This window comes from Sus scrofa, chromosome 1 (genome assembly GCF_000003025.6).
Source record: "Sus scrofa isolate TJ Tabasco breed Duroc chromosome 1, Sscrofa11.1, whole genome shotgun sequence".
NCBI lineage: Eukaryota > Metazoa > Chordata > Mammalia > Artiodactyla > Suidae > Sus > Sus scrofa.
In genome coordinates, this window is record NC_010443.5 from 123308462 (window position 1) to 123334423 (window position 25962).

At 41.0% G+C, this 25962-nt stretch overlaps 1 protein-coding gene across 1 annotated transcript in view; it reads left to right on the top strand.

The window, feature by feature from the left end:
* Positions 1 to 25962, top strand: part of FBN1 (fibrillin 1) — a 257639-nt gene that overhangs the window by 206451 nt on the left and 25226 nt on the right. The window contains 13 exon segments of the mRNA NM_001001771.1: positions 1510 to 1635; positions 4440 to 4562; positions 8490 to 8615; positions 10814 to 10930; positions 11739 to 11867; positions 12834 to 12953; positions 15340 to 15465; positions 19395 to 19544; positions 19876 to 19941; positions 20212 to 20328; positions 22074 to 22193; positions 23989 to 24111; positions 25412 to 25543. Of these exon segments, the coding sequence (NP_001001771.1) occupies positions 1510 to 1635; positions 4440 to 4562; positions 8490 to 8615; positions 10814 to 10930; positions 11739 to 11867; positions 12834 to 12953; positions 15340 to 15465; positions 19395 to 19544; positions 19876 to 19941; positions 20212 to 20328; positions 22074 to 22193; positions 23989 to 24111; positions 25412 to 25543 (1575 nt within the window).

Here is a 25962-nt window from a genome sequence, read left to right on the forward strand (position 1 = left end):
CAGAGGGACTCTCTGGGATAACAAGCACTTCCATAATGGTTTTGCACCGATTGTGTGACTGTAATATGGAAAAGCAAAAGGGAGGCAGGGGAGCCTGTTAGTGGATTCCTGGCATCAGGTCCCGACTCTGCCTCTTATTGGCTTTATGGTCTTTGGCAAGTTTCATCCTATGACTTGGGCTCAGCTCCATCATCTGTATCATGAGGAGAGTCAGGGTACCTAGAAACCACCTCACAGCGTGGCTGTGATCACAATTTGGTGAGTACAACCAGGTTGAATACTGGAGAAACATGCCAGGAATGTAGCAAGTGAGCTGCTACTATTATAATCACTGTTACGATCATTATCCTAGAGGACACTGAATGGTCAGGACTTCATAGCAGGTCATACAGAGAGTAGACCCACCAGGCTGGTGAGGAGGCAACACTTGCCCATGGCTCCCTCACCAGCTGGCCAGCATGTTAGCAGCCTGGTTCCTGGCTCTGCTCCCATGCCTACTTTGGTTCTGTTTTAATGCTCACTAGCCTCACTTCCAGGTACTAGTTCTTAATTGAATACTTTCCTTTTTTTTTATGTCTTTTGGGGGTCACACCTATAGCATATGGAAATTCCCAGGCTAGGGGTCGAATTGGAGCTACAGCTGCCGGCCCATGCCACAGCCACAGCAATGGAAGATCCAAGCCATATCTGTGACCTACGCAGCTCACAGCAAGACTGGATCCATAACTCACTGAGCAAGGTTAGGGATCGGACCTCCATCCTCATGGATACTAGTCAGGTTCATTACTGCTGAGCCATGACAGGAATTCCTGAATACATTTTAATTGACACATTTGTCAGACAGTATGCTAGGAGTTGGTAACATACTGTGGTGTAGCCACCAGCCCCAGGTCTTGGGAAGCCACAGTAGACTGACAGTCCTTCTGCAGTGCTGGCTCCATCTTCACAGTCAGCCCAGGTATGGCTTGTATCCCCAGACCTGACTTAACCTCCTTTCCAAAGCCCTGTGAAGGAAAGGGGTGTTGAAATGGAATTTGAAAGATGAGAGTTGGCTGTGACCATGGGCTCCTTCTCTGTTCTTCGCCAGCTCTCCTTTCCCATTCCAGCCAAACCCCACCACACACCTGGGGTTGAGAGACCACCTATCCTTGGCAGGTAGTTAGTGCCTGTTGCCCAGTGGGTATAAAGATGGCTCCTACCTGAACAAAGCTGGTGTTTTGAAAGAAAACAAAAAAGATAGGCAGTCAATCAGAGAGACACATGAGTGTCTCACATGTGGTTTAGCTATCTCACTTTGCTTTCATTGATGTCCCCCAGTTCTAACACCCCAAGCCACACACACACACACACACACACACACACACACACACACACACACACACATAGTTTCTCTTCTTTAGCTTTACACCTTACATGGAATGAGTTGGAAGCAGCTGACCTCAGTTCCAGTTTACCCTGCACAGGACCACGTGCTGTGCCATCCCTCACACATGCCTGCTCTGTTCCTAGATATCGATGAATGCCGGGAGATCCCAGGGGTCTGTGAAAATGGTGTGTGTATCAACATGGTTGGCAGCTTCCGATGTGAATGTCCAGTGGGCTTCTTCTATAACGACAAGTTGTTGGTGTGTGAAGGTAAGAGATTCTGGCAGTCTGTCCCATTCAGAAATGAGCCACATCCCACCCCCCCACAGACTTGGCCAATTCCACAACTTTGGAATTTCAGAAAACAAACTCCAGCAAACTCCAGCAGCAGTGAAGGGCATGGTGTAGATTAACAGACATTTCATGTTAAAAAAAATTAAAATTAAAATTAAAAAAAAATCCCCTAACTCCCAGTAGGAAAAGCAGGATGTCCATTCCCCAGCCCCTCCCCCTGACACAATGTGTTAGATTTCCCAGCTGATAGGAAAAAGCCTTGAGATCCTGGGTGTGTCCAATAGGTGGCTTTCATGTCACGTCGCTTGAAAGTGAGCATGGCTAGTGGGCAGTCATCTCGAGCTGAATCTCAAAATCAGTGTTCTCTTCCACATGGAGACTATGCTCCTCCCAAGTGAAAACAAGGTTAATGCAAATATTTCAAATGCGTGAGAGAATTCCAAATGGCAAGAACAGCAAATTTGATTTTATACGAAGAATGTTGGCACACGTGCATATGGTGCTTTTTTCATTTTCAAATTGCCTCCCCTTGCCATGTGTATGTACTGTGAGTCTGCGCATTCCTTACCTCACTTCATATTTTTCCAACATCTGGGGAGGATAGTACGCTTTTACGTTTTTGTAAAAGGGACATTACTGGTTATTAAATGTATCATGGCCCCTAGGATAATAGCTAGAATAATGTTCTATTTAATACTTCAACCGAGGGCCTCTAGCAGAGTTTTTGTTCATGTTAGAAAAGCTCATTGTTCCTTACAGCATGTAGGTCAACACTGTAATGTTAAAAAAGATCTCCTAAACTGGGGACAGCTTATAGACCATGAGTAAAGTTATAGCCCTCAGCTCATGCTTGTTCATTCTCTTCACCAGGCTTTCGGTTCTTACAGCCAAGTTGGCACGTGTTCCTCACTCTGCCTGTTCTGTGGCGGAGTGGGAATGGGGTGACAGCCATGCTGAGTGCCTTCCTAAGGAGTCATTTTGGGCTGTGGCTGGGGCCCTGTGGTGTGAGAGGCTGTCAAGGACCAGGTGCCTGGGGTGGAAGCATGATGTGGGAAGGAAGGGAGCCCCAGCAGGGCTATAGTGCTAGGTGAGGCTGTCTCCTCACAGCCACCCTCCCACTTGTTGGCTGTGCCTCAGGATCCCCCCACCTCCTGTGGCATCGCCCCTACTTTTCTGTTTAGAGCTGTTACTGTAACTAGGCACCTCTTTAATACTTACATTTGCTGAAGCAGCCGCTGTTGGCCAAAACCCATAGGCAAGGCCACCCATGACCACCAGGTCAACCTAGACCTTGTGTCACCTGTGAGACTGAAAACCTACAGTTGTGTCACCTGTGAGACTGAAAACCTACAGTTGCCCTTTTGGTTTCCATTTCACAGGGTAGCCATCTTCAGAGTCAATGTTTAGTCGAAGGTCAGCTGCTTCCCAGCACACTCTAAGCTCTCAGAGTCAGAAAAGGAAGATTGATTTAGTCCATGCATAAGCCACAGTGAAATTGGGACAGATTCTAGAAATGACTTAGGGACCATCTATGTGTCTGCTCTCCCCAAGAATGCATAGAATCAGGCATCTGATGCATCACAGAGATGCTCCACTTCTAAAAGCTACCTTCTGTGTTTCCATACACCCTTAATTGAGAGCAGGGCAGGAGAGGGTGATGTGGGGTCCTGGATACATTGTAACCCAGGGCAGGGTGGATCTCCCTGGGCTCCTGTGTCTGCTGCACACAAAGGCACACCCCATGTTAGAAACTCCCACTGACTTCAAATAGTCCTGAGGTTTTCCTGCCACAAAAGCACACACCCAGGACGCCTTGGTTGGTGGATTTGCCCCCCCCCCCAACCCCTGCTTGTAGGAACTTCTTTGGCTGAGCCAATTTCTGCATAAAATCCCAGTACTAGGGGCTGAGAGCTGACTCCCACCTAGGTTACAGGCTCTTCCCTTTACTGGGTGTAGACTGAATTAGAATGTCTTATAGGAGCAGGGGAAGGGAACATGTATTTGGCCCCATGATATAACCTAGACTGTGTGGTAACATTTGCAATACCATGAATTTGAACTGTATTAGGTAGCTGTTAAAATTTTTAAAAGATATACAACCCCCTGAGCATAATCCACACTCAGGAGTATACAATGTCCGTTTTATTCTTTCCTTTGATAGTGAGGGTTGGGTTATTTTCAGTGGTTTTATGTGCAGCCTCTCAATGTTTAGTCTCCTTGAGTTGACTGCCATGTGAAGAGATTTAAGAAGGAGCTTCTGCAGCCCTGCGGCTCCAAGCACTGTCTGTGGACCAGGAGCACCAGCATCACTTGGGAGCCTATTGGAAACACAGAATCTCAAGCCACTCCCCAGACATGCTGAATCAGCATCCACCCTTCAGTAAGGTCCTAAGTGGTTCATATGTACATTGAGGTTGGAGATGCTCTGCAGACCTCACCACCTTGAGTAAATCGTAAAAATCCCAGGCATTGAGCAAATATAAGATTTCCTAGGATGTTAGTCTCTACCCATGTCAAGCCCTGGCCCCTGCAGCTGAGTTTCCCAACTTTTTTTAGACATTAACATCATTAGAACCCGTACGTGGTGATAAATCTGGTATTTGCACTTACGAAAAGTATCTGTAAAGCAGAAAAATTAGAAAATAAATTTCCTGTCTTTCATTGTGTATTCGATAGAACCCATCAAAATAAAAAACTGTAAATCCATGTTGTGCAAGAGGCTTCATCAACTTGACACCAGATTCTGCTCTAGTTCTCACTTAGTTCTCTCCTGCTTGTAGATATCGACGAGTGCCAGAATGGCCCAGTATGCCAGCGCAATGCAGAGTGCATCAACACGGCGGGCAGCTACCGCTGTGACTGCAAACCCGGCTACCGCTTCACCTCTACGGGCCAGTGCAATGGCAAGTAGTCCCTACCCCCCGCCCCCACCCCGTGGGCCAGCTCCATCAAGTTGCAGATCCTCAGCTTTCTTCGAGGTGCTTAGGTTGAAGAACCCATGAGTTAAGATTTAGATTGCTAGGTTCCAATAACTAAACAGGAAAAAAGGAAACTTGTTGAAATAACACAGCTTTTTTCTCTCTTTAGAGATGGGATGTTTCAAATTTGCCTCTCTGCTGCCCTGCTGCAAACACACGTTCCCACAAAGGGACATATGCATACGCATATACGCGCATGCACGTGTGCACACACACACACACTTCCCAACTAATGCTCAGAAACAAATTCTTTTTTTCCTTTCACTTTATTACCGTCCTAGCCACATACCCCAAATCTATATAGCAAAGCTCTCCTGAGCTGGGCCAGATTAACCTGCACAAGGCAAGCAAAAAAGAACCAGCAGCATCACTTTTTCTCCTCAACATCTTACAAAACTGAGGGCAGCAAACATTAATAGCCTTTTATTAGCTGTGACAGCTACAGCAAAATGAAAAGCTATCTCTTACAGGTTAGATTTTTGTTGTTGTTCACTTTTGTCAGGGATGTGGTACAAATAAGAAAGACGAGTGAGTTATCAACTTAAATTGATGGTAACGTTATTAAGTATCGGACAATTATCTTATACCAGTGGTATCCATATAAAAACACTGGTGTTTTAGCCCAGAAGCAAAGTAATTCCACAGAATGATTTTCATCTGAGTCTTTTAGTTATAAATCATTGTATATTTAGCAAGGAGGTCAGGAAGAATGTGTTATTTTGCTTTTCGGTTCATTTCGCAAGGAGTTTCCTGGATATTTTATGCATTTGTGAATGAAACAACACCAAGGAACGTGGTCAATTTTTCCTTGGATTTCCTTGCCCACCAGTGATTAAGTGGTAGGAAGTGCACTGCTCTCCGTAGGGTATTTTGTATTGTTTTATGAGACTTTGGTGGGAAGAGGGTGAAAGAGCAGAACAAAAACTCACTTTGAGAATCAAGACTTGTTTTTCAGGTTTAAAGGAACATGTGCAAGTGTTTAGCATTTTGTCAACAGAGCAGTTGTTATCCATGTATTTAAAAAAAAAAAAAAAAAAACAAGGCAGGAAAAGTGAGGACGTCTCTGATATGAGCCACAATAACCTCGTGAAACTTGGCATCCACACCACTTCCCTGCATTTTGCTCTTAATTTATATTTCTTTGAAACTGGGTGAAGTAATTCCAATCAAAATAAGGAACTGCTGATAATCTAGAACGTGTCATTTCACACCATTTCATGCTCAGGCAAGAAGTGGGACAAATTATTTATACATCAAGACAAGATGTCCAACCAGGGTCTGCTGGAGCTTAAGGTCTCTCATATTTTCTTGTAGAACATTAACAACAGAACTCATCAAGTGTCGACCAGCGATAAGTACTATACGGGAGTGTTGCCTGTGGCCAAAGCTCCATTTCCCTCATTCATTGAAATCCTCACAAGAAAGGCAATGTACTTGAGTTTGAGTTTTGCAACTATTCAGCCTCTAGGGCTAGAGACTTCATTCTGAGAGTATCTTTATCTTACTTTAAAAACATTTTAAAATGTCTTTAAATACCATCCCATATATGGCATTTTTCAGGCATACTATAAAATGCTCCTCTCTTCCTGTGTTTAAGATGGAAAGAACTAAAATATCCTTCTCATCGTTTTAGCTTTATTTGCATTCAGAAGTACCTCATCCCAGCAGCTGGCCGTAATACCCACATTATTACTGAGAGATATGAGAGAACAGTTAGGTGTTTAAGCCCAGGAAACTGGTCTGATCTTGGAAGCTGTGTAGTTAAAGCAAATGTAGCCCCTTCTGAAATGTCTTGCCCAGCTAAAGACATTTTCTTCCCAGCCACTTCCTCATGGTGTCCTCCATCTCCACTGACTCTGTGGATGTTCCCTGCCCTCGCCCCCCCGCAACCCCTGTTTAAAGCTCCTTTCTCAACCTCAGACATAATCTCCTAGGAGTTTAAATCCTGGTGCTTATAGAAACCTAGTTTTCTGGTCTCAAGACAAAGTAAACTTCACGATTAAGTTCTCTAGACTTATATCTTTCTGTTTCACCAACAGAACATTATCCAAGTCTTATTTTTAAAAAATCATCAGAAAATAGGCAACATAGGAAAGAAAATTCCTAATTGAGAATCCCTTTTTAATAAGATTCTTAATGCCCTCCAATTCCCATGGGTCCCAGAAATAAGACAGACCCAGTTCTTGTAGGTTCAGTACTACCCGAGGGTGCCCAAGGTTTGGGCCAATTGTGGTACCACCCCACCACCACCACCACGAGATACCTACCCTTCCTTGAAATCACCTCCCTCCATGGAGCTTGGCAATGGAAATCAATTTCCTCTGCACATCCCAGGGAGCTGCTTGCTCATTTGCAATCAATTTTCTCCAATGGGCATTATCATAATTTGCTCACCAGCATTTCTGGACAGGCTAGTTGTAGTTCCTGAGCTGCTCTATCCACCTTTCCCTTCTTCATGATATACTCAGTCCCACTTTTAAAGGATATGGTGATTCATCAACTCTAAATGTTCTGTGAATTGGAAGGAAGTAGTTGTGACAATGGCAGCCTGAGCACATGGAATAGAGGGGATGTACTCTTTTCCTGCATGGGCATGGCTGCTCTGTGCAGCAAAGAGACCCTGTTTCCAGTTGCTGCCTTCTCAGTTGACAGGGCAGGCAAATGGCAAGTTTGGGTTATTTAACTGAGAGCAGGTACTTTATAGCATCTACACCCAAGGTGGCATTCTGCTATTTGCTTTCTTTCTTTTTTTTCAAGGCTGAATCTGTGGCACATGGAAGTTCCCAGGCTAGGGGTTGAATCAGAGCTGTACCTGCCAGCCTACACCACAGCCACAGCAACACTAGATCTGAACCACATCTGCAACCTCCACCACAGCTTCTGTCCACATCAGATCCTTAAGCCACTGAGCGAGGCCAGGGATCGAACCCCCATTCTTTTAGACACTATGTTGTGTTCTTAACCCACCAAGCCACAGTGGGAACTCCCTATTTGCTTTCTTCTGTGACAACAGGAAAACCAGGATGACACCGTGCTCTTTGGATTATATTTTCCCTAAACAGAATCTTGAGAGCTTTAAAAAATTAGAGACATAAATAGGCATATAATCATATAATTTGTGGATTCCTGCAATGAATTCAGCCTCTCAGATAATAAGATTTCAGGAAAGCAATAAGTATTCACTTGATACAAATTGAGATTTAGAGCCTGAAAAATGTCAGGAGCAAGATGAGAGGGCTTCCTTTTGAAAGAATATGAATAAAAAGAATGAAACTTCATTAGGATTGTCAAATGCTGAAAGGAACCATGTGTAGAGAGGAAATCTTGGGTAAGATAGAACAAAAGATTGCAGGAATGAGACAAAATAATGAGGTGAAACTGGAACAAAGGACAGTGTGGGTCGTCCATTGTGAAAACCTCTTAGCAATGGGATCTGTTAGACTTTGGTTTAAATTTTCAGAGGGAAGGGGTCATGATTGGAGGCACCAAATCCTGACTAGACAAAATAATTAATTCTACAGTCTAGGATACTGCTGAGGCAGATAATCAAATGGATGCTCTCCCAGCTTGGATCCCTTGTCCCCATTCTACTTCTAAGTTTTCTCATCTTTCAGAGGACTTTTTGGATACTGCCCCTGTTTTTCATTGCGTGTTTAATGTTAATGTACTCTGAGTATGCCCAATAAATAGGAGTAAGTTTTAACCAATTTTGAGGCAAAAATAAATATGTCAGTGTCTGTTCTACTGGCTTAGTTTAGAGCTAGGATTAATCCTGACAGCAATACCTAGAAGTAAGTTATTCAGTTTGTTTTTGTCTTCCAAGTTTCCATTTAACATGCTTTTTATCTACAGATCGCAATGAATGTCAAGAGATCCCCAATATATGCAGCCATGGACAGTGTATTGACACAGTTGGAAGCTTTTACTGCCTTTGCCACACTGGTTTTAAAACAAATGCTGATCAAACCATGTGTTTGGGTGAGTATGTAACTATCATTTCATTTATTCTTTATAGCCTATTAAAAAATTCATTTGTATGTGAAACTATATAAAAGTTAATACTAAACCTTTCAGTAGCTGTTTTATTTATAAAACACAACCAGGTGCGTAGCATTAATATCCTTTGATATTTAATCTTTGGCCATCTGAACATCATAAACCTCTTTCTTGATATTCATTTGGCTGTCAGTTCAGAAACACTTTTGACTAAGGGATAAGCTGAGAAAGATACTAAGACAAAAAAATACTTTCTATTAATGTTAATAGCCTATTATTCTTTTATAATATTTATTTGGGTTTGCCTTATTGCAACAGAGTGTAGCTTTTGAGTGTTGAGTATCAGAATTCTTTGAGAAAGGTCTGCAGTTGCCCCAGATCCTCAAAGGCAAATTTAGAGATCATTTTCCTAGAGGAAAAGAGCTCACAACTTTAAATTCCTTCCTTGGTTTCAGTACTGAATCACAAATATCGATTTAGAATAAACGTCAACTCTGTAATCAATTTCTCTCTTTCCCGCCTTTTTCTTTCTACTTTAAAGCAACATCCCTTAAGTGTATGGGGGAATTCACGAACATGAATCAGTTTCATAGCTGGAAAAAAAGAACAATTAATACAGCAATGTTTAAAGTGCTTGCCTTTAGCTATATGAATTCATCCATTAAGAAACATTCCCATAAAGTTTTGTCATCTTCAGAGCAGATAACAAGTTTTAAGTTAAAGGATTTTAACCAGCCCTGTTCACCACTGCAGAGATAACCCCTGCCTATTAATGAAACTCTGCTCAACTTTTTTTCTTCCTCGTCCATCTGAATTATCTGCCAAAGAACTTTCCCTACTAAAGAACTTCATTTGCTTGGCTAAAAATGACTCAAGGCAGAAGTTCTTGTTTGCTGGCAAGGTGACTCATCTGGATGCAGTCTTCAACACCAACACCCATGTTGGAGTCACACTGGGCTCAGGAATCGCTTCTTCATTCAGGATCACAGAGAATTTATCTTCATGTCCAAACCAGGAAAGGAAAGGAACTCCTAACCTTAAACACTACCTTTTGCTAACCTGAAGTGGTACCTCCCACTCCTACTCCATCCCTTGTCCTTGCCCTCTTCATCCTGCCTCACCCTGGCAAACCAGCAATATCAACTTTTTTTCATTTTAAATTCTTCTTCCTTAATGTAATGTGCTCCCACTCTTTGTGAGAAAGATGTCGACTTTACAAGATGCAAAGACATACATAAGACACCAAAAAACTTTATGTAATAGAGTGAAAAGTCATAGACCAGGGAGTTCCTGTTGTGGCACAGTAGGAACAAATCTAACTAGTATCCATGAGCATGCATGTTCGATCCCTGGCCTCGCACAGTGGGTTAAGGATCTGGTATTGCCATGAGCTGTGGTGTAGGTTGCAGACTCAGCTCGGATCCTGTGTTGCTGTGGCTGTGGCATAGGCTGGCAGCTGTGGCTCCAATTTGACCCATAGCCTGGGAACTTCCATCTGCTACAGGTGCAGCCCTAAAAATCAAAGGAAAAAAAGTCATAGACCAATATAAAGACAAATCATACTGCAAGAGAAGAGCCAGTTTAAGTGCCATCACAGTGGGATGGTTTAGAAGAGAGATAAGTCACCATTTAGTGGAAGTGGTTGTGGAGATTTTGGGGTGGACTGGGAAAAAAGGGAACAGATGTCTGAAATTCCAGGTGAGTTAAAAAGCTAATTTATTTTGTTGCTGATTTTGGGGTAATATCAGGTGACTCACTGCTTTTTGGTAAACTGGAGTGAGAATCTTAAAGGCTGACGTTTGCCAGAGGTGGCAGCAAATCAAGACCCAGATGCGCACAGAATTTTCCATTTCCAAGTGAAAATATTTGAGAAAAGTGGCAAGGGTGGAGAATTCTAGAAGTAAATAGAATAAAATTGTTCTTGTCCAGTTCTCATGTCCTTAGCTTGCCTCCTTTCACATGCCAACCAAGGAAATGATTTTCTCCTAAGGTTTAGAACCTTGCCTTTTGCTGGTTTCTCACAGGGAGCTGCCACTGCTGGGACTAAGACCAACATGAATCTAGAAGTTCTCAGCCTAAGTGTATCATGTTGTGAACTCTGAAATGCCCTTTAATCCCAGGTGACCACATACTCTCTTCTGTTAATAAATGTGTTTTTCTCTGTCCTTTGCTCCTGCTAGACATAAATGAGTGTGAAAGAGATGCCTGTGGGAATGGAACTTGCCGAAACACCATTGGTTCCTTCAATTGTCGCTGCAACCATGGTTTCATCCTTTCTCACAATAACGACTGCATAGGTGAGTGTGTAAAACAGTTGGCTACCCACGGAAGGCAGTTTTGTGTGTGTTCTTGGTAATCAGCATCATCTCCAGTGTGCCGGCTATCTTTCTAAATATATGCCATCTCAGGTATGACAATTGGCTAAAAATTTTGTCAAATATAATGTGCTAGTTGTCAAATATAGTCACTACATCTATTTTATTAACATGTTCATTTGCAGCTATAATTTTTTGTGTCTACTATGCTGTGAATTAAATACATTTTGAAATAAATTGAATATATTTTAAAACACACAAAAGTGATCTTTTGTATAGAAATTATGTAATTCAGGAGCAGTGTGTACCTACTTTTCTAGATGTTTCACTATAGCCTCTCTTCAAAGAGGTAAATTATTGAATCTATAAAATCCTTCTTACAAAACAAACCATGTTATTCACAAGCAAGGGTAAAGAACCAAATTTTGTATTATGCTAGAGGCACATTTTATATACTTCTGAATATAAGAATACTTAGTAACACCCTCACCTGTATTGTGTATTAGTAATTCAGTTTTAACCTTCAAGAACGAAATCTAAAGGAAGATCAAGGTGAAACTCTGATAAAATCCTAATTTATCAATCTCTGGTTAGTAGAATTGTGTCATCTTGTTAGGATTTGATAGGTAAATAAACCCAGGTCCATGTCATAAACTGGATTATCCCTGGAATTTCTTAAGTTTATCTGAGCTAGTAAAGGCCACTGAAATTCAGAATAAGTATTTTTCCCTTTAAAGGTTTCTGTCACTGATGGTATTGTGACATTTTCTTTGGAATTTTTTTTTTTCAGATGTTGATGAATGTGCAACTGGAAATGGGAACCTTTGCAGAAATGGCCAATGCATCAATACAGTGGGGTCCTTCCAGTGTCAATGCAATGAAGGCTATGAGGTGGCTCCAGATGGGAGAACCTGTGTGGGTGAGTGCTACTTCAGAAAGGTCACTCCCTGGAGTTCCCGTGGTGGCTCAGTGGTTAACGAATCTGACTAGGAACCATGAGGTTACAGGTTCGATCCCTGGCCTTGCTCAGTGGGTTAAGGATCTGACGTTGCCGTGAGCTATGGTGTAGGTCACAGACGTGGCTTGGATCCCACATTGCTGTGGCTCTGGCATAAGCCGGCGGCTATAGCTCCAATTCGACCCCTAGCCTGGGAACCTCTATATGCCGCTGGAGTGGCCCAAGAAAAATGGCAAAAATACAAAAAAACAAAACAAACAAACAAACAAAAAAAACAGGTCACTCCCTGAGACCACTCCAGGAATCCTGCAGTCATCACAGTTCTCCCTTCAGAAGCCTGGAGGAAAAAGATCAGAGTAGAATTGCCCTAATTCTGCCTTATGTGTATATAGTACCACTTTTCCCTCTCATCTTTTAAATTGTTTTTGTACTTACAGAGAACAGTTGAATTGTTCATTTCAACAGTTACATTGTTGATTTGTCTATAAACAACTGTAATTCCTTTTTTGTTTGTCCTTCAAAACTGCTTTGTAGTAAGCTCTTACGTAATGTTTTGGGTGTTCTCAAAAATCTTCATATTTACTGACTTTCCACAACTGTACTTTTTTAGGAGGCCATGCCTCCAACAGGCAGATGTTCCCAGGGCCAGAAATAGAACCTGAGCCACAGCAGTCCTTAACTCACTGAACCACCAGGAAACTCCTCGAATTTGCTGTATATGAAATCAAATGTGGTTGTTACATTGCACACTTCTGGAAGCTGATAAAACTGATTTTTATTGAGTTGTTCATTTTCCTCCATGGTAGAGTTGGGGGACTTTAGTTTTGTGTATTTCTTAGATTCGATTCCAGTTTTTCTGAATTTTAATTGCCTGATGGAAATCATGCTAGCTGGAACCTCTTCCTCCTTTTCCCCTTTTCTTTGCAGATATCAATGAATGTCTCCTAGAACCTGGAAAATGTGCACCAGGCACCTGTCAAAATTTGGATGGGTCCTACAGGTGCATTTGTCCACCTGGATACAGTCTCCAGAATGATAAGTGTGAAGGTAGGAGGACGGTCAATATGTGAACTTAGTATTGGTTATTGCATTGACAGTAGCAAAGCCACCTTTTTAAGATGGTGTGATGGTGTCTTCATCTTGGAAGACTATATCAGGAACAAATCCAAGGGTCAGGTATGACTTATGTGCTCTTCATTAGATGGTGAGACAAGAACAAAAAATTCTCATGCAAATTTCTGTTGAAGCTATTTTTCTCTGTGCCTGTGGGTGGTCACGTGACCCTGACCCTTTTCCAGTGTGCTTTTTATACAGCTTGTAAAAAATCCTGGATTACATGTTTTTAAGTGCCAACGGGTGGCAACTAAAAATACTGTCCTGATTCCAGTTAAAATCTCTAAGTGATCACAGTCAAGGTTAGATAAACGTGGCCATATAATTTACCTGTTGTTTTGAGTTGTAAAGAAGTATAAATGCGTAACCACAGTTAAAGTCCCAGCAAATTTTATAGCATTGAATTCCTTAATACATATATCATTGCATTAAATGAAGGACATTAATTGCTAGAACTTTGTAAATAAGGTTGAAGGGACTTTTGAGCAGTCACCTAGTCTTTGCTCCTACCTTTAAGCAAGTCTACAACTTATCCATAATAAGTAAGAATTTTCTCCACTTTTAATATCATCAATGAGAAATGTTTATTATATATCTAATTTTAAATCTCAGTCAAGGGGTAATATTCCAAATGAAAATATTTTATCAAAATGAGGCCTAAATGCAGATTATTAAGTTATTTTTACTTCTATTAGCGATTAGCCTTATTCACAGCATGATTAATGAAAAATTATTCTAAAAGGAACAGAATGAACATATAGAGAAAGAAAAATGACTTCCCAAATAGTCAATAAATGTGCTCAGTCTAAATATTTGTCCCAGCTCTTATGAAGTTGGCACCTACAGTTTAATTTCTACTATATGAGAAAGAATCATAACCACAACAAAAAACAACCACCAAAAGGAAACATCTGAGCATTTTTCAAAAGTTGTCTTTTAGTAAAAGGTTGGAATGTGGGGGTGGAGGGAGTGTAGGAATATAATTCAATCCTCATCAGCAGTTCAGATTCCTTAATAAACCACAGGAAACATAATGCAATTATAAATGTAACATAATTACAGGGAGTGATGAAGAGGCTTGTTTTGCATTGAATAGCAAGATACTCACTTTGCACTGCCCATTTCTATTGTGTGGTATTTACAAAATTAAGTCAAGATAACTAATTTAATTTCTTAACTTCCTCTTAGCTGGACCTCATGGGAATAAAGTTATGTAATGCAAATGCATTTTGGTGTGGGTAGAACTCATTGTACAAACCTGAAAATAAAGAGTCCCAAGATAAAAGAGAGATCTGTTTTGTTCGGAGAAAAAAAGCATTTCCATAAAAATAGCATGGCTCAGAATCAAGACTTACCTCTTTTTCACTACAAATTCTTGCTGAAAGTCAGGGGGGAAAGTGGGAAAGTCTCTTGGAAAGAGTGGGTATAGTTTTTCCATAAGTAGAGTCATCGTGTACTTTACTGACCAAAAAAAGGACAATGTTGAGGGGGCCTTATTAATAATGAGGCCAAGCCAACAATCATAAGCTAGGATTCTCCCAGACAAACTAGGACATTTGGTTACCCAAGCCATTCAGACTTTCCCATACCATCTTAAATGACCCCTTTACAATAACTAAGGTATTTTAATATGCTAAGGGAGACAGGTCACAATCATTTGTGTCAAATTCCCATTATCTATATGGCAAAAGAAAACCTATAGTTTATACACAGAAGATAATTTTGTGTCTTCAGAAAAATTAACCTGCAACTTAGAAACAGGTGCCTCATCTCCTGTGATATCTTTCGTTTGTGTTGCACAGGATTATTTTCATGAGTATTAGCATCCTTGTAAAAGACACAGTTTTAGGGTTATAGCCTAGGGTATTGGGGAAAGCGCTGTGGTGGGGAACAAAGGTTCAGAAGGTTGCATCTCTGAGTAACTCATTGTTAACACAATTGAAATTTCAGGGCTTCTCCTTACTGTGCCGTGGTGAGGTCAGAATCTAGAGTTTCTTGCCTCGTTCCTAGTTTAGGGTGGTATGAGATTATTCCAACTTTTCTAGTTAGCCAAGAAACTCAAGTCTGGGTAAAAGATGTTTCTCATTTTGCATCCCTAAGAGGGCACTTACAGAGTCCATTTTTACAAGAACCATCACAAATAATTTTTTTAAAAATCATCACAGCCTAGAAGTCTCCCCATAGCATTTCGATATAGGAAAGAAATTTTCATTATTGGAAGAGTTTTGAAACTCAGTTACACTGTGTACTTTGACATTTTGCATTTGGTATCTGATGGTGTCTCACTGTGTTGTGACTTTGACGCATGCATTTCTTTTAGATATTGATGAGTGTGTTGAAGAGCCAGAAATTTGTGCCTTGGGCACATGCAGTAACACCGAAGGCAGCTTTAAATGTCTGTGTCCAGATGGGTTCTCCTTGTCCTCCACTGGAAGAAGGTGCCAAGGTAAGTGCTTTTTGACTTTTGGCTTTAGACTTTCATTACCCTATATTTACTTGCTGTGGTTTTATTTTTTAAACATGGCAAATCTATGATTCTTTGTAAAAGAAAAGATGGAGAGTGTTCATTCACCCGGAGATCTAATGATTACCATATGTCAGAAAGTTCATTTTTACTTTTGAGGTTAAAAACTCATCCATCAAGTTATAGTTGCTTGTACAAGTGTCCTGGCACTTTTAAACTTGTCTCTCCCCCTAAGAACACAGATGCTGATAGATCTGTCGGTGGGGGCTCAGCCATGAGCCACTGAATAGGGCAAAGCCTGTGGGAAGTTCAGCCTCTGGAGAGGTAACCTGTGTATATGTGGGCCAAAACCGACACTTTCAGACAGAAAAAGGCAGATTAGCTCACATGCTTCCAGGATAGAGTGCCCATCTCTTACATCACAAGTTTTCTAAGAAAACAGAAAAATAAATTTGAACTGACCAGGATTCCTGCTGATCCACAGTCTGTTTTCAGGAATAATTGTGAACTTCAAAAAAAAAAAAAAGTCAAAAGAAATCTTTACATAAGCATCATAATTTATGATGTCTCAGGAACCTATGTAGATTTTAGTGAATAATACAATTGTGTGTGTCTACTTATACAGACTAGTTTAATAAATTCAGGACAGTAGAAACACACGCAAATGTATCTATCTCCTCCCATCTGGAGTTTTTTTTTTTTCTTGCTGTTTTTGTCTTTTTTTTCTTTCTTTCTTTCTTTTTTTTTTTTTTTTTTTTTTGCTTCCATATTACCAAATGGGAGGTGATGCATATCATTTTAAGATTCTAAAAATTGAGTTTAGGGGTCTCAGCCTTGCCATTTCTAGCCTAGCACAAGTCATTCAATCTTTTGGAAGCTCAGTTTTCTCTTCTTTCCTTTTATGGATGCACCTGTGGCATTTGGAAGTTCCCAGGCCAGGGACTGGATCCGAGTCACAGTTGCAACCCATGCCACAGCTGCAGCAATGCTGGATCCTTTAATGGACTATGCCAGCCCGGGGGTCAAACCCATGCCTCCACAGCAGCCCAAGCCACTGCAGTCAGATTCTTAACCCACAGCAGGAATTCAATTTTCTTATTTTTAGCAACAATAATACCTGCCCAACCAGTCTTACTGGATACGTGACAAAGCTTTGTTCATTTCCGAGTCCTTCACATACTCTTGTTATTGATATTTGAATTCATTAACTTTTTACTTTTCAACTGGTCATTTTGCCACTCAATATTTACAAGTGTGAAGGGGGACAGTTAAGAATTCTCTGTTGGTTTGATCTTGTACATAGCTATTAAGAGGTCTGTGTGGATTTCGGGATTGCAGGTGGGGCAGTACTTGATTCAAGCAGATATGCCATCTGTCGGGTACAGACTAGCCAGATAAATTCTAGCTCCTACTGCCTTGCTTTTGTGTGCCTTTGGCTTGGCCTGAGTTTGGAAAGAAAGCAGTGAGAAACCAGGTGTGAATCTGCCGATGTGGCAGGCCAGAGGAAATTCATAGGCTATTAATTCAATTTGCACTGGCCTGTCACAGAGCAAGCTAACGCTGCAGGAAGAATCAGCCCAGCTGTGAGCAGCCCTGCCACATGCTCAGCTCCAAGAGGCAGAGCCAGAATTGAGGAATGCAAGCAGGGAAAGTGACTTTTGTAGCTCTGGTGAAATTTCAAAGGTCATTAGGGGCTCTTTGCAGATGGACTGGTAAACAGGCATCCTAGCGAGCCTAGTTAAAGGATGTGGGTGCGCACAGCTCTCTTTCCAAATGCAAGGCACCTTTGATTAATAAACCAATTCTAGAGAATCACCACAAGCAAATGTAACTCTCCCACAGAGCACAGATTTTGCTGGAGCCAGGGAGTTAAGAGCTGGGTTTTTATTATAAGATGACAAATTAGAAGTCAGGCTTCTCTTGCCTGTAAAGTGAGAAATTCCGCAGAACCACAGATAATGTTTTTGAAGGAACAAATGTGACCTAGGACTCAGGTGAACAAGATCCTGTCACCTGAAGGCCACAGATGTAAATGAGCCACTCCCACTTACAAAGTTCAGTGAAGGGAATTAGTCACTTAGGCTCACTCTAAACTTGATGCCTAGATTTTTTTTGAAGGTGAAGTTGTAGAGTGGTGTTGGGGAGATGGGCAGGGGTATGGAAGAGGGTCAGTAATAAAAGGAAGAGAGAATGAGGAGCGAACATGGGTCTATCTAGGTTTAAAAGTAATATTACAAGCTGGAAGACAATGGAGGGAATTAAATTTTGATATAATTGTTGAGACATTTTTGTGAGTAGTCATTAAAGTATATCTTACAGCATAAATAATAAAAACCAGACCAATAAACACAAAACACTGTGACAATGAACTTAAATAAAGCAAGTCAAAAGGTGTCCTTCAAGAGACTATAATTGTTCAATCTTGAAGCTTCTGAGCAAAGCAAACATTTAAATGGCAGAGATGCTGCAGGCCAAGGTCAGGCTTTTATTTCTCTTGACCTTCAGAAGAATAGTTTGCTGAAAGGTGCCTGTTAGGTCCCAGCCATAACAAATGTGAAAGTGGAGTAGAAGCTAGAGAGCTAGTTTATCTGGAAAAGTTGGTAGCCATTAAGAGGTGAACAAGTTCACTGCAAAGTCCAACTGAATTTGACTTACTGGAGCCTAGTAAATATGGTTGATTGATTGGATGATATTTTCACTTTAATTAATGAAAATTTTTCTGCTATGATCTTGGGCAACTCAGTTATTCTTACATTGTCTCTTTTTCTATGAAATAAAAGATGGTGAAATTTTCTTAACAGAAACCATAAATGGCTATAATAATATGCTACTTGGATTCAAAAAACAGTGACAGGAGAGAGCAGCCCTGATCATACCTAAATGGGAATTGTGCAAAATGAATATCAAAGCATTACCTTAAAATCTGCAGATTTTAGCCTAGTTTCCAAAAGCAAGCCTTTTTGGAAGTCAAGTTTGAGGGAAAACACACTCCGGGCTCTTGGATGAGCTCACTTTTTTATTTTTTTTTTTAAGAGTCACCCAGTTTGCTCTGTAAGAAATGGAAAAGTCAGTTTCCAAAATTATGTCAAGCAAAATTGAAGAATTTTGTAGGAGCTAGATCCCATGTTCCATGTTGGAGTCACCAGGAAATAACTGATATTAAAGAAATATATTGTCTCCCTCCCATCCTGCATCTCCCTGCCTTCCTCTTTACCTTTCCTCTTTCTAGAATTGAGCTAAGCAAGCTTTTACCTGTGAGTGTGTGCACATGTGTAGATAAAATCTGTAGAAAGCCCTCAATGTATTTTGTAAACAGAAGCTTCATGAGTAGCTGCTTCAGTGAATGACCATTGAGTTGTATTTTTGCCAGTCCACAAAATTGCCACATCTTTATTTGCTCTATGCCTATAGTCTGGGTTTTTCTTTTGACTCCAGGGCTTTGGGGACACAGAATAAACAGGGTAGTGTGATATCACAGGACTGGAACTGGGAGGTCTACCTTAACCTGCTGTGTATTATCCAAAATGTATGCAAGCAGAGCTAGCAATGAATGGATCCTGCAAATGATTCTGTCCTTGAATATCCCCATCCTGAAGTCACTGATGATGTCAGCTTTGAAACATGACAGTATTGGTTTTTATTATTCACATCAGGTTATTTGGGAAAATTGGATAAAGTGAGGAATAATACAGTAAAAGCCACACAGATTTGTTCATCAGATCTCACTACAAAAGTGACCTATGTATGACTTTAAAGATCTCAGCTCAGGGACTATGATCATCCCTTAAAAAGTCTGACTTTAGTAAGGAGTGGAGATCCCATTTTACAGGATGGACTGTTTCTCATTCAGTATTATACAATAGTGATGGAGTAAGAAAGCAGCTGAAGGGTCTTTTGAATTTCTGCTGCAGATCTGCGAATGAGCTACTGTTATGCGAAGTTTGAAGGAGGAAAGTGTTCATCACCCAAATCCAGAAATCACTCCAAACAGGAATGCTGCTGCGCCTTGAAGGGAGAAGGTTGGGGAGATCCCTGTGAGCTGTGCCCTACTGAACCCGACGGTACGTCTACCATCTGTATCTCTCTTTGGGTCTCTCCAGGTGCAGGCCTTCAGAAGGTAGGACAATCTCATTGCTAACTAAAACGTCCACTAAGATCATTCTATCTCAGGCCGAGGTAGTTGTTTTCTTCTGAATGAGTTTCTGACTCAAAGCTGCCCAAGTTGGAGACAACACCAGCTCTGGGAGCATGGTTAACTTCCTCTGGTTCTGGGCTTGGCTTGTTCCTCCTGTTCTGATATGTGGCACTTTGGGCTCCACGTGATACTGGGGGAGGAGCCTGTAGCCAACTGCCACCGGTCTGCCTACTAATGAGGGTTCTTCCCCACCGCAGAGGCCTTCCGCCAGATCTGTCCCTATGGAAGCGGGATCATTGTGGGACCTGATGATTCAGCAGTTGGTGAGTGGCCTGTGCTGGGTTCTCAGCACATCTTAATATTCTCCACCAGCCTCTTCCTGGTCATTTTTTCATTTATCTCAGAAAAGTAAGCTCTGTTTTTTGGTCTTTTCATTAGGATACCAATTCTATTTCATGTTAATTCTATGGTATGTTAATATTGTATTGTGATACTAGATATTCCATCGATTAGAATAATCAATGATGATTTACCTTTGTGTTTCAAAAAAAAAATTGCCTTCTAATTCACTGTTTTTTCTTCCTTTGCTTAAGACATGGATGAGTGCAAAGAACCGGATGTCTGTAAACACGGGCAGTGCATCAACACCGATGGCTCCTACCGCTGCGAGTGTCCCTTTGGTTACATTTTGGAAGGGAATGAGTGTGTGGGTGAGTACCAAGCAATTTCTCCTTTTGGGATTTTACCAATTAGAAATAAAGCCATTCAGCATCTGCACTAGGAAGTGTAAGTGCCAAGAAGGGTCAGAAGTAAGTTCTGTTCACTCCTTCAGGCCTCATTCATCTAGCAATATGTGCCACGTCCCCACCATCTACCAGGCGCTGTGCTAGGTTCTTTGACTGCAATACTGAACCAAGCCAACACAGTCCTTCCCTGAATCTTAAGGTCAGATGAGGAAGGCACTGAACACATTTGGAGATATGGGATGGACAGCATTATAATGAAAGACTTTGGGGAATTTCAAAATTAAAAAAAAAATCATTAACGGTCATAGTCTTATTCTCTCCACATGCAAAATGTACCCAGATTTTGTTACACTCAGTACTATGAAAGGCTGTGTACCCTATGTAAATCCCTCTTGTTTTAACCCCCTTATTAAAATGTCAAAGAATGGCTCCTATGGCTGACCTTTGACCTCTCAATTCATGAGTAGCTCCCAATGGAATACAAGTATTATGTCTATTTATCTAGGAAGTCCAAAGCCATGCAATGTGACCTGAATTAATAGTGGCATAAATTCTGAAGCTCTGTACATTAGAAAGTGTTCTTTCCATAGAGGGAAGCAGGGCTTGAGGTTTTCACCTACAGCCATGGCTGTGGGAACCTAAGCAAGTTTGTCAACCTGCCTAAGCCTCAGAATGTCATATCATGCAGTTGGACCAAAATATTTCTAATTACCGTACAGCTCTAAAAATCAATGATACTGTGATTTTCATTAACTCAAAGGAGATGTAATAGTCTTGACAGTGAAGTGCACTCTTGTAGCAGGACAGAAGTAGAACTGTCAGTGTTTTCCCTTTGGTACCTTCAGTTAGTGCTACGATGTATGTGAGAGACGAGCCTTATCACCCAGGGTCTCTCTGCCGCACCCTCTTGCCCTCACTGTCTGACCTCAGAACCTAACACAAGACACCACTCTGGTAGCAATCCGTTGCTCTTCTGTGCTCTAGACAGCTAAGATAGCAATGTTATTTCTCCAAAATGTCCCTTTCCCAAAGGAAGCTATTCAGGGTGGGTGGGTTAGGACACATACGAATTTGTTAGACTTCCTTGGGAAGACTTTTTCTCTCTCCACAGTTGTTTAGAGAGATCATACCCTAAACATAATTCTTTCTAGCCTTCCTCTGCCTAATGTAAACCATCTGGTTTCAACAAAATCTACTTGAATCTTGACTTTATCCAGTGTATTAATTTTGCTTAACCTCTGGTCTCTTACTTTGCGTAAGTTTAGTCTTCTATTTTATATCTGGCAAAAATCTATCATGTTTAAGGCTTCTTGGAGAATGATGTAATGTAAGACCCAACTGGAGATGAATTTCTAGCTTTAAGTAAGTGAAAACTTTTGACTGTGAGAGAAGCCTCACTTTAACCCTTCAAATATCTATTCCCTGTGTATGTACTTGTTCATAATGTAGGAGGCTAGACAGGCACATGGCCAAGGGCTAGAAGCCCAGGTAGTGTTACTGTTACTGCCAGGGCCACTTAGCAAATCAAATTTCACAGCTATAAATCAGTGATAATATGACACATGCACTCCTTTCTTGCAAGGACAGAATGAGAATAAAACAAGATGTTAGCCATCAGAGTACTCTGATAGAATGAACGGTATTATATGAGTCCAAGTCCATTTTCTCTCAATGTATCATGTTTTGACTACACTTCTGATCACTTGCAGACACTGATGAATGTTCTGTGGGCAATCCTTGTGGAAATGGAACCTGCAAGAATGTGATTGGAGGTTTTGAGTGCACCTGTGAGGAGGGCTTTGAGCCTGGTCCAATGATGACTTGTGAAGGTAAGCTTCTTAAAAATAGAACAATTGGGTAGATGTTCTGATCACAGGGCCAGCAGTTGGTCGATTAAAATTCTTAATATGAAATTCTGCTAAAGGTATATAAAATCAAGAAAATCTGGGCCTGGTAGGCCATGTGATAATTTCTTCTCTGCGTGGCCTCATCTCTGCATATAGTTTCTAAAAAAGATGTATCCGGTTTATGGCACAAGTTACACTGAATCTCATGCAGAGTTCTTGTTGATGTCTCTACTGCTCATATTTACATACAACAGCTATTCTGTCTACTACGCTCTTTTTTATTTTCCATTTCATGCTTTTTTCTTTGAATCTTATGTTTTATTTTTCTTTTCTTCTTTTTCTTTTCTACTCTTAGAAGCATTTACACAGAGATAACCACCAATATCCTTTAGTGATTTGGGGGCAACCACAGCAAAAGAGGTTGTCCATTCTCTATTTGCACCTCTCAGTACACCTGGAAGGATGTATGGAATGAAGAACAGGGGATGGAATGTCTAGAACAGTGGTTCTCAGAGGGTGGCCCCTGGATCAGCCACATCAGCATCACCTGGGAACTTGTCAGAAACTCAGGTTTTCAGGCCTCATCCCAGACCCTCCTGAGTCAGAAACTCTAAAGTGTGGGACCCAGCAGCCTTCCAGGTAGTTTAGACACTCTCTCAAGTTAAGAACTGCTGGTCTAAGGAGAGCGTGAAGGGGAGGTGAAGGCAAAGTGAGCTTTTCAGTAGAGATATGACCCATTAATGCCCATAGTCCAAGTTGTTGGTGAATCTTTAAAGGCTGTGACTAAAACATGATCTGGGGTCTCACAGATGTTCTTTCAGGATCACTGGCCTTAGGGAGAAGCATGATGATCAATACAGTCTGTTTTAACAGAACATATTCTGATAGTTCCAAACTATGAAATCTATAGATATCACTTTGAACTATTAGTCTATTACTATCATTCCTATCTGTTTAAGGCTATAACTTGGGTATCAGTATGAACTCACTATCTCTCTAAGTGTAAAATTATTCAGAATACCATTTTCTTAGATATAAGAATCACTGTTACTTCACAGTGGGAAAGGGGAGGTGGTTAATGATACTGGATGGGACTGCTTCTGTTCTGATGGCAGTTGACCTAGCAGTTGTTTTGGCTCAATGGGGTAAAACTATTCCCCACTCCATGTGACTTTAGGAAGTGACAACTGGTCAACTTGAGGTTTCAAAGCCAGCATTTCAGAAAAGCTTCCTTTCTGGAGGGTGACCTATAATTTCTCATCTGCCTAAATAACAGTAATTATACCATGATAATAGGCATAAACCGAGATTGTGCTGGGAGAACCAAGATACATGATCACTCTACTTGTACCAATTTTTTGTTTTGTCTTTTTAAGGCCGCATCCACAGCTTATGGAGGTTCCCAGGCTAGAAGTTGAATCAGAGCTGCAGCTGCTGGCCTATGCCACACCCATGGCAATGTGGGATCTGAGCCACATCTGCGACATACATCACAGCTCCTGGCAACACTGGATCTTTAACCCACTGAGAAAGGCCAGGGATCAAACCCATGTCCTCATGGATAGTAGTCAGGTTCATAACCTGCTGAAGCACAACAGGAACTGCTACTTGTACCAATTATAAAATGACCAACTCATTCTATAATTCCTTAAAAGTGAGAGACTATTTGATCCATCCATGTTTATGAAAATGCAGCATTACAACTTTTGGTAAAAGTGTATTACTTTTTTTGGTTGACGCCCATGAATCATTATTTTCTTACTGCCTTCTGCTACAGATATAAATGAATGTGCCCAGAATCCCCTTCTCTGTGCTTTCCGGTGTGTAAACACTTATGGGTCATATGAATGCAAATGTCCCACTGGATATGTTCTGAGAGAAGACAGAAGGATGTGCAAAGGTGAGAAATTCACGTTCAAGATCCATCTAAGCCAGGGAGCCCTAACTCTGTGATAGGAAATGTCTCTCCTCTGCTTCCATTAGTAGAGAAAGGCTGAGAATGGAGGAACATTGCTGCAGTCCGTGGACAACATGGGGGTTGTCATTGCTACCTCTCCTCCTGCACTGTAGCTTGAAGCAACATCAAGCTAAGTTGAGGACTGCACTACAAATCCTTTTCAGTTCACTATGCATTGCATGCCTATGACATGCCTGCCATTCTGTAAGATATAAAGATGACATTGCCCCACATTCAAGAAGCTCAATATGAAGAGGTTGAGACAGATAAATAGTCATATTACACTGTGAGAACTGAGAACACAAAGAAAGGAATGGGAATTCTAAAAGATAATCCCCATCACAAAGGAATATTATCTTCTAAGAATGGGGTAGCACATGGACTCTAATTAAACAAATTCCATTAAAAATTCTTACTGAACACCTTCAATTGCCAAAGCAATGGACTAGGCTCTGTTATACAAAGTTGGATAAATCACGGGGATCCTTGAAGAGGTGTAACTTGCTCTTCACAAGGTCTTAAATGAGCAGATACCTATTCAGAAGACTTAAGAAAATTTTTTTCCTGAAGGTAGGAAGATTTCCCAAGGGAGAGCTCCACATCACATGAAGCATTAGGTCCAATGTTCTCAGCTCAGACCATATAAAGCGGAAAGATAAATAAGAGGAAATTGCAATAAGACAGAAAGTAAAGAATGAGGGAGACTTCCCTCACACCAGAAAAAAGGAAATAAAGGGGAAGAAACAGTAGAGAAGATTATTTTTTCATGCTTACCTTTTCCTCAAAATATAAAAGCCAAAACTTTCATTATACAATGATTCTAACATTAAATCATATTAATGTTATGATATTGATATAGTCTCATATTTTTATTGTAAGTATTGTATAATGGAAGCTTTGGTTTGTAATTATAATACATTGTAATAATGCTGTTGTTTTGTTGTAATTATCATCATTTTATGAAAGCTTTAAGATCTTTTTAGTTTATCAAGAAGAACTAGAAATCACATTCCCTGCTTTTGAAGAGGTTATCAGTTAGCAATTTCTCCATTCACTTCCAAGGCTGGTAGAAGACTCCTTCCCATTTTTAAGAGGAGAGGCCAGTACCCAACAATGCAAAAGGAAGTAGGTTGACGCTGAAATAGTGTCAGTGAAAATTGGTTACCTAATACCATTTTGTGTTTAAAAGGCAGGAAATTAATGCAGCTCCTTTTATGAATTTGTGATTGTGCATTCTTCCCAGATGAGGACGAGTGTGAAGAGGGGAAACATGACTGTGCTGAAAAGCAAATGGAATGCAAGAATCTCATTGGCATGTACATCTGCATCTGTGGACCTGGGTATCAGCGGAGACCTGATGGAGAAGGCTGTGTAGGTAAGGGAATCCCTGCCCAAGGAGCTTTGAGTTGGAAGTGACAAAGGACAGAAGGGATGTGGTTCTCTGAGTCCCTGTGGGCACTGTGTCCTTCATGGCCAGGGCCATTCTGCCTCTGGTACCTCATATCATGACTTTCTGTGGAGGCCCCCTTACCTCTTGGTTATCTATGAATTGCACCAGAAACTTCTTTCTCCCCTCTGAAATGGCCTTTGCCTGCTTTCTAAGCTCATTTTGCTACCAGGATTGGAAGGCAAGGCATTTCCTCTAGTCCCTTCATTTACTGCTTATGCTCCTTTGTTGTGTGGAGATCCTTTCTCTCCACCACATTGTAATGGCTCTCTATTGACTTAACTTTGCTTCTACTGCCCCACTGAGTACAGATGCGAGGTCCCTGTGGACTGGGAACATCTACATCC